Consider the following 8,801-nt stretch of genomic DNA (forward strand, 5'->3'; position numbering starts at 1 on the left):
GGTGGGTGGTCACCCTGCATCGAGGCCCTGGCTGCGAGCGCCTTCGTCAGGGCACGCTGCTGCTGGCACCGGGCCTGGGTGCAGCCCTTGCTGCCTCCCAGCTGCCTCGTTCCCTCTCCTGCCTGTCCCCAGCTCCCTGCAGCTCCCGTCCCCACTCCCCATGCTGCCGCATCCCTCCCTGCCTCTCTCCTTCTCTCCCTCCCTCCCAGCCCCACTGAATGCCTTCTCTCTGCTGCAGGCCATGGCTGTCACAAACCTCTTTGTGTGGGTACTGCAGATTCTCATCCTGAAGGTGCCCGTGGTCACTGGTGAGCCAGAGGAAACCACACCTGACCGCATGCAGCAGCGTTTGGGGCTGCTGAACCAGGAGCCGGTTTCGCTGCTGCAGGAGGTGGAGCAGCTGAGCCAAGAGAAGAGCAAGGGGCAGAGTTACGTGGTCTGGAGAACCCTGCTCTTTGCCTTGCAGCATTGGCAATTGGGTTGGATTGCTGGTGTCCTGCTCGTTCTGAGTGTTGGACTGTACTGGTGGCTCAGGAAAAGGAGCCATGAGGAGGACAGCAGCGGTGATGAGGAGAGCTCTAGCTCTGAGGAGGAAGAGCAGGAGGAGGCAGAGCAGGAGGAAGCAGAGGAGGAGGAGGCAGAGAGTGAAGGAGAGGATGCTGATGCTGAGAGAGATGTGGGCAGTTATTTTGCAAGGCGCATCAGGTGGTCAGTGCGGAAACTTCACTATGAGAGTGATTTGGTGTTCCTGCTGGTGGGTAGCCTCATCCATGCTTGTCGACAGCTCTTGTCAAGCAGTTTCCTCCCAGTGCTAGAAGCACCCATCGGGGTGGGCAGTGCCTTTGAATGCTGGAGTCCCCATGAAAATGACACTGTCTACCATCTGCTTGTGCCCCTGAAGCCCCCCCGTGGGCACGCCTTCCACCTGGAGGTGGGCACTGTGGGCCAGATGCTGGCGGACTCCTGCATCCGTGTGGAACTGGTGTGCACATGCAAGACTGAGGAGACAGTGGGGGACATGCTGTGCTTCCTTCATCACCCTGAGGAGGCGCTGAGGAAGAATCAGAAGCCCAGCCTCCTACACACCCTCTGCACCGGCTCCTACCTAGATGTGCAGCAGACTGCCCTATGGTTTCAGGACTTTGTGAGGCCAGCCTGGGAGTTTGTGCCTCAGTCACATCACTACAGGATGAAGGTGCTGCCCTCTAGCCGCTCCTGCAAGCTGCAGCTGACACACGTCTCTGGGAGAACCTTGCTCGTTGAGATGATGCTTGGTGTGCAGCAAGGCGACTCAGACATCTTTGTGAGCAGCCAGGCTACAGAGGCTGTCTGCACCCCAAGCACAACATGGTCACTGAGCTTCAGTGTGGCAGAGGCAAAGTTCTTCTGGTTGATGGCCAGGGAGGTCCCACATGACAGCTGCCACCTCATCTGCCTGCAGCTCTGCGCCCGTATGCTGATTGGCACAGGATTTTCCAGCTATGCCTTTAAGACAGTGGTGATGCACCTCCTGACTACCATGCCCCTGGCAGGCTGGTGCAGGACGGATTTCCTTCTGCGGCTGGAAGACATCATGCGGTACCTTCGTTGCTGCCTGGAGGCGAAACGACTCAACCACTTCTTCTTTGGTAATGAGACCTTTCCGGAAGAGATCATCTTGCCTGCAGCCTTGCAAAGAGCTGAGCCACTCAACCTCTTGCAGAACTTGACACAGGATCTGGCTGCTCATGAGCAGGCAATGAGTGAGTTCAGGGAGCTGCAGTTTCGGCTTAGAAGAGAGCTCTTCAACTGGCACTGAAAGTGGTTTTCATGCAGAAAGCTGTATTTGCAGAGTTCACAGCCGAGGACAGATGACCACCTCATACAGGAGGCAAATAAAGGACAGAATGTAGGACACTGCAAAGAAAAGAACAATCCCATGCAACTGAGCTCTGCCAAGAGCCTTTTTCTCTCGTTTTTTGGGGTAGCAACAAAGATGACTTTCTCCTTGCTTTCTCCTCGCACTGGCTGCAGCCAGAATGGCATTTCACATAGGCCCAGATACTATTGCTGGCAGCTCTGGCTGTATAGGGACCAAGCAAGAGGCACCGTTGACCACTATCCTCTGGATGCAGCCATCCAGCCAATTCCTCATCCACCGAACAGTCCACCCATCACATCTGTATCCAATTTAGAGAAGGATTGTGTCAAAGGCTTTACAGAAGTCCACATAGACAACATCCGTAGGCCTTTCTTTGTCCACTGATGTAGTAACTCCATCATATAAGGACACTAGGTAGGTCAAGCAGGACTTGCCCTTGGTGAAACTGTGCTGGCTGTCTTGAATCACCTCCCTGTCCTCCGTGTGTCTTAGCATAGCTCCTAGAAGGATCTGTTTCATGCTCTTCGCAGGCACAGAGGTGAGACTGACAGGTTTGTAGTTCCCAGGATCCTCCTTTCTACCTTTTTAAAAACTGGTTGTGATATTGCCCTTTTTCCAGTCACCAGGGACCTCACCTGACAGCGGTGACTTCTCAAATATCACGGAGAGTGGTTGGCAACTACATCAGCCAATTCCCTCAGGACTCTGGGATGGATCTCATCAGGTCCTATAGACTTATGTATGTTCAGGTTCCTCAAAAGGTCACAAACCTGATCTTCACTTACAGTGAAAGGGATCTTGCTCTCCAAGTTCATGCCTTGCAGTTCATCCACTCTAAAGGTGGGAGAGAGCCTGCCATTGAAGACTGAGGCAAAAACGTTGTTGAACACCTCAGCCTTCTCCTTGTCCATTGTTACCAGTTCACCAGTCTTGCTCATCGGGGGGGGCAGGGGGGGGGCACCCTTTCTTTGACCTTCCTGTGCTGGTTGACATACCTGTAGAAGCCCTTATTCTTATTCTTTGCATCCCTTGCCAAGTTCAACTCCAGCTGGGTCTTGGCCTTCCTGTGCACAAGCGGGCAGCGTCCCTATACTCTTCCCAGAATACCTGTCCCTTCTTCTGCTGCCTGTGAATTTCCATCTTGCCCTTTAGTTTGACCAGCAGGTCTTGACTCAATTTCTTACACCCAGGGATCGTGAGCTCTTGTGCTTTATGGAAAGCGTCCTTAAAGATCTGCTAGCTCTGTTCTGCTCCCTTGTCCCTGGGGGCAGTTTCCCAGTTAGTCCTACTGACTAAGTAATTCAAGAACTGGAAGTTGGCTTTTGAAGCTGGAAAGTTCTTGGCTGCAAACTCCACAAGAGCAGGATCACTGCAGCCCAGGCTGCAGGTGAGCTCACCTGCATTGGTGACCATCAGGTCCAGTATCACATTCTCCCTGTTAAGGCTCTCTATAACCTGGCTGAAGAACTTCTCCTGAATGCACTCCAGGAGTCTCCTGGATTGCCTACAGCTCATCATGCTGCTTTTCCAGCAGACGTCTTTGTTCATGAGTGTCCTGGGTTCAGCAGTGGCAGTTGTGTTTCTCCTTCGTGGTAGCTGGTGCAGTGCTGTGTTTTGACTTCCAGCCTGGGAACAGTGCTGGTGATACCGATGTTTTCGGTTGCTGCTAAGTGATGTTTCCCCTGACCAAGGACTTTGTGAGGCTCATGCTCTGCCAGGGAGGAGGGGAAGCCGTGAGGAAGCAGAGACGGGGCGCCTGACCCAGGCTAGCCCAAGAGGTATTCCATACCACAGCACGTCATGCCTGGGGTGGGGGGTAACTGGGAGTTACCCGGAAGGACACGGGCTTCCGGGTGGGAGTCGTTTCTTGGCCGGTGGTATCGTATTCTCTTCCCTTGTTATTTTCTCTTATCGTTGTTGTAGTTGGTGGTAGCGGTGGTGATTTGTGTTGTACATTGGTTGCTGGACTGTTCTTGTCTCAACACGTGGGAGTTGCACTCTTTTGATCCTCCTCCCCGTTCCTCCGCGTGCGGGGAAGGAAAGAGCACCGGGGGGGGGGGGGGGGGGTTGGCGGGGGGCCTCGGTTGCTGTCAGCCCAGCACCACTCACTGGGAGTGAGTGAACAAGTTGCCTGACTGGGTTTAAACCACGACAGTTCTTTTTGGCACCCAACGTGGGGTACAAGGGGTTGAGATAATGACAGATCTGACCAGGTTAATAGTCACTCGTCACAATGCTGATTTATTGGCTCTCAAGGTTGTTCCTCTTGATCTCACAGTTTCAGTATATCGTATCTTACTTCATCCGGTATTTGCTGTATTAGTGTTTTTCAAGTGTGGGGCTTGGGCTAAGGTTTTTGTCCCATTGTACTTTATGGTAATGACTTGAAATACAATAGAATCATTGATCATGAAACTGATCTGGCTTATGTTCCCAGTGTGGTCACCACCTTTATACCTTGGGAGGTATATAATAGAAGTGCTTAGCAATTACACATCTTTTTTCTCCTTCTCAGGTGCTCAACCTGTGAAGGAGACATCCTTTTACCCTCCCAGTCCTCCCTGCAGACCATTTACATTTGAGAGTTTTGAAGTTTTTGAATGGCCTTTTATTGCTGTTGAGACTTGTTTGCTGTTCGTGATGGGAATCACCATGCTAGCACGCACACAGAGTGTGTTTTGCCCACGACTGATTTCAACAGTTAAGCAGAGTCAGGTTTGGGTCTTGTCTGGGGTCAAACGACGATGTAGGAGGACCAAGAGATTTTCCCTGAGGCTGGACAGCCATGAGTGGCAGGGTGTGTGGGATAGTATGGGCAAGTATCTAGGTCAGTGGGCCCCTCCAGTACTTTGGAATTTCACTACCGAACAACTGCAAAATCCAGAAGAATTAGTAAAACACTTAAATGAGGTGTGTGGTCATTCTGGCCATACCAGAGACGAACAAATCATGGCAACGTGCTGGGGCTTGGCCTATGCTTACAGGGCCTTGTTCAACACTATCCAGCACCTTCAAAAGGAAAAGAATGTCGGTGGATCTGAGGGCAGAGCAACAGTCAGCGCAGCTACTCCAGCTCCAGGCACAGCAGCTTCACCACCCCCAGCGACAAGTACAGTCGCTACTCAAACTTTGGCTGCAGTGAACAGCGCAGCTACCCCAGTGGCAAGTACAGCAGCTGCTCAAACTTCGACTGCAACAGACAGCGCGGTTACCCCAGGTCCAAGCACAGCAGCTGCACCACCCCCAGCAACAAGTACAGTTGCTACTCAAACCACAGTGATAATCACTGCAGCCAAACCAGAGGACCAATTCGTACCAATATCGGTTGCCCCTGTAAGCAAGAGAACAAGCGAAAAAGAGGCAAGAAGGGTGAAGCGAGATGAAGAAACAATGAATTCACCACCCGGTCTAGCATCTGGTCAGGAGTCATCATCACATGACGAAGAAGAAGAAGAAGAGGTAACTTCTCAACCTCGGACCTCAACCGAGCTATGGAATATGCAGAAAGATTTTACCCGTCAACCAGGGGAGCACATCATCACCTGGTTACTCCGATGCTGGGACAATGGGGCCGATGGTCACGAACTAGAAGGTACAGAAGCCAAGCAGCTGGGATCACTTGCTAGAGAAGGGGGAATTGACAAAGCAATTGCAAGAGAGAAAAAGTCCCTCAGTCTTTGGAGGCGGCTCTTGGCAGCTGTGAAAGAAAGGTTTCCATACAAGGACGATGTTACGAGTCGTTCTGCCAAGTGGACTACTATAGACAAAGGCATCCAGTTTCTGAGGGAATCAGCCATCGTAGAGATGATCTATCACATCAAGCCGAATAACGGGGATACACCCATAGATCCAGATGAAGTTGAATGTACACAACCCATGTGGCGAAAACTTACACGGAATGCACCGTCGTCATATGCCCATTCATTGGCAACAGTAACCTGGAATGACACAGTACCACTAACAGTGGATGAAACGGTTCATAAACTCCGAGAGTTTGAAGACAATCTCACCCCTTCCATCATCTCAGCTATGGAAAAACTGTCCCAAGACCTCAAACAATTGAGGGACGATCTATCTGATTTATCCAGCTCCTCATGTGTACCAACACATGTCTCAGATATTAACAAAAGGCGTCCTGTTGTTCGAGAGAGGAGATACTCATGATTGTGTCCAGACAGCTCTTGAATATCTCCAGGAGAGGACACTCCACAACCTCTCTGGGTAACCTTATTCCAATGCTCAGTCACCCTCACAGTAAAGAAGCTCATCCTCGTGTTCACATGTTTTAGTTTGTGCCCATTGCCCCTCCTCCTGTCACCTGGTACCACAGAGAAGAGTCTAGCCCCATCCTCCTGACACCCTCTCTTCAGATATTATACACATTCATCAGTTTCCCCCTGAGCCTTCTCTTCTCTAGGCTGAACAGATCCAGCTGACAAAGTGGGATGGAAAACCTACTACAGCTTTGGAGGAACGAGTGAGTGAACTGAAGAGGGGAGCAAGGGCCAAGACTGATCATCCCATGAGAGCTATGGCTTCAGTCTCTGGTGAGCAGTTTCCCAGATGGAGTGGAAGAGCTGATTTTACTCCAGCTCCTGTGATAACGAAGAATAATCCCTTTTACCATGACTTAAGTGTCCAACTCTGTGATGACCATTAGAGGGGCCCTACCTCCAGCCAGGTGGAGGTAGGGGACAATCGGATTTACTGGACTGTGTGGATCAGATGGCCTGGCACATCAGTCCCACAGAAGTATAAGGCTCTAGTAGATACCGGTGCACAGTGTACCCTGATGCCATCAAGCTGTCAAGGGGTGGAACCCATCTATATTTCTGGAGTGACAGGAGGATCCCAAGAGTTGACTGTGCTGGAGGCTGAAATCAGCCTGACTGGGAGGGAATGGCAAAAGCACCCTATTGTGACTGGTCCAGAGGCTCCATGCATCCTCGGCATAGACTACCTCAAGAGAGGGTACTTCAAAGACCCAAAAGGGTACCAATGGGCTTTTGGTATTGCTGCTTTGGAGACTGAGGAAATTGAGCAGCTGTCCACCTTGCCTGGTCTCTCAGAAGATCCCTCTGCTGTGGGGTTGTTGAAGGTCGAAGAACAACAAGTGCCAATTGCGACCACAACAGTGCACCGGCGGCAATATCGCACCAACCGAGACTCCCTGATTCCCATCCATCAGCTGATCCGTAGACTGGAGAGTCAGGGGGTGATCAGCAGGACCCGGTCGCCCTTTAATAGCCCCATATGGCCAGTGTGAAGGTCTAACAGAGAGTGAAGACTAACAGTAGACTATCGTGGCCTGAATGAAGTCACACCACCATTCAGTGCTGCCGTACCGGACGTGCTAGAACTTCAGTATGAACGTTGCCTTCGCAAGGCATGGCGACCTGGTTCAGGAACGGCACGGCGACCAACCCCAGGCCGCTTGGGCCATCAGCTCACAGACACCAGTGTGGTGGACGGCAAATGGCATTTATTAGTTCGCAACACAGCATTATATACTCTGGGTTTACAGAGTCACTTCCGTCTGCTTACATCACAGGCTACATACTATTGGCTATTAAACAGGGGGCCCTATTTTTCCGTACAGCGCGATATCTTCCGGCCGCCAGGCCCTAACTACCTACATTTCCCCCCTCCCTATGCTTAATAAAACTAGCTGGGTATAACAACAGTATATGGTTTATGCTTTCACACAACATTGAAAACAGTTTCTGCAAACGCAATATATGCTTGAAATAGGGATGCAGAGCGCATCGGGCAAGGCACGTGAAACAAGTGATAGCAGAGAATGACAGGGTATAACTGGGGATAGACCAAAAATTCTGAACAAGACCATTCCTAAAGCAACTGTTGGCGTTCTATGAGCATGATGTTAACCTTTCCCAAACGGCTTTTGACAAATGATATCAGCTTATTCAATATACAGGGTCCAAATATCAGTGCTATCAGGATTGTTATAACCGGCCCTATCAGGGTAGATATTAAGGGGGTAAGCCACGGTGAATTGGTGAACCAGGATGTGAACCAATTCTGTTCCGCCTCCCGTTCCCTTTTTCGTTTTTCTAGTCTCTCCCGTAGTTTGGCCATAGTATCTCTCGCTATGCCAGTGTGATCGGCATGCAGACAACATTCTTCCTTCAGAGCTGCGCATACTCCCCCTTTATGTTTTATATATGGTTTGGGTGACCCTACTTGAGCAGGGGATCTGGGCTAGATTATATCCCCAACATATGCCAACTAGAGGCTGCCTGGGCCTGCCCCTTTTTTCTGCTGTATGGCTCTCTGATAACAGGCTGTATAGCTCTCTGATCCTTCACATCAAGGTCTGGCATGGCATGTGTCCCCACCGCTCCACGCCTGCTGGGTTGCAGCCAACAGCGGAGCTAAAGGTTCTTCTTGGTGGCAAACACAGAGGCCAACCCAGTCTTGCCCCTGATTGTGGTAGCAGGCATTTGGTCAGCCTCAGTCCTTGCACCTTGTTGTCAACGCACAGTTTCACCTGCTTCATCCAGTAACAAGTCGCTACTACAGCAAGGCACACACAAATTTACATTAGCAGAGTAACTATTACAGGGTGCAGCAGCATGTTGAAGATGCTGATGGCAGTGAAGGACTAGCCAAAGAAATTTCTTACCAGTGGAATTCTCCCCCCCCCTTAAATTTGTTCCATCACCTGCTTTATAACACTACCATTGTATTAAAATCTTTCTAGCTTTTGCTTTAACATTTTCTAGCAGCTACTGCAAATTTCCACACTCTAACATCTCTTTTACAAGTGACAAATCTATACAATACAAGGTGCAGTTTCTTATTAACAACTAGCTAGTAAATACAGGTGGTTTTATACACAAAATCACAACCTCTAATAATAGCTACTTTACAAGCGCACATATTCAGGATGTTACTTTTCAGTTGCCCCCAAGTGATG

At 50.4% G+C, this 8,801-nt stretch overlaps 1 protein-coding gene across 1 annotated transcript; it reads left to right on the forward strand.

Annotated features, from left to right (window-relative positions):
* Nucleotides 1-241: 241 nt before the first annotated feature.
* Nucleotides 242-2,089, forward strand: LOC133274006 (inositol 1,4,5-trisphosphate receptor-interacting protein-like 1). Its single transcript, XM_061462755.1, has one exon. The coding sequence runs from the start codon at nt 242-244 to the stop codon at nt 1,796-1,798; it is 1,557 nt and encodes a 518-aa protein (XP_061318739.1). The 3' UTR covers nt 1,799-2,089.
* Nucleotides 2,090-8,801: the final 6,712 nt, after the last annotated feature.

This window comes from Pezoporus flaviventris, unplaced genomic scaffold, assembly GCF_033815535.1.
Source record: "Pezoporus flaviventris isolate CSIRO_AGI_PZ_B2104156 unplaced genomic scaffold, CSIRO_AGI_Pfla_v1 ptg000035l, whole genome shotgun sequence".
Taxonomy (NCBI): domain Eukaryota; kingdom Metazoa; phylum Chordata; class Aves; order Psittaciformes; family Psittacidae; genus Pezoporus; species Pezoporus flaviventris.

What these genes read in the sequence shown, in the direction of transcription:
- LOC133274006 (XM_061462755.1), top strand. Translation starts at nt 242, where the DNA reads ATGGCTGTCACAAACCTCTTTGTGTGGGTACTGCAGATTCTCATCCTG.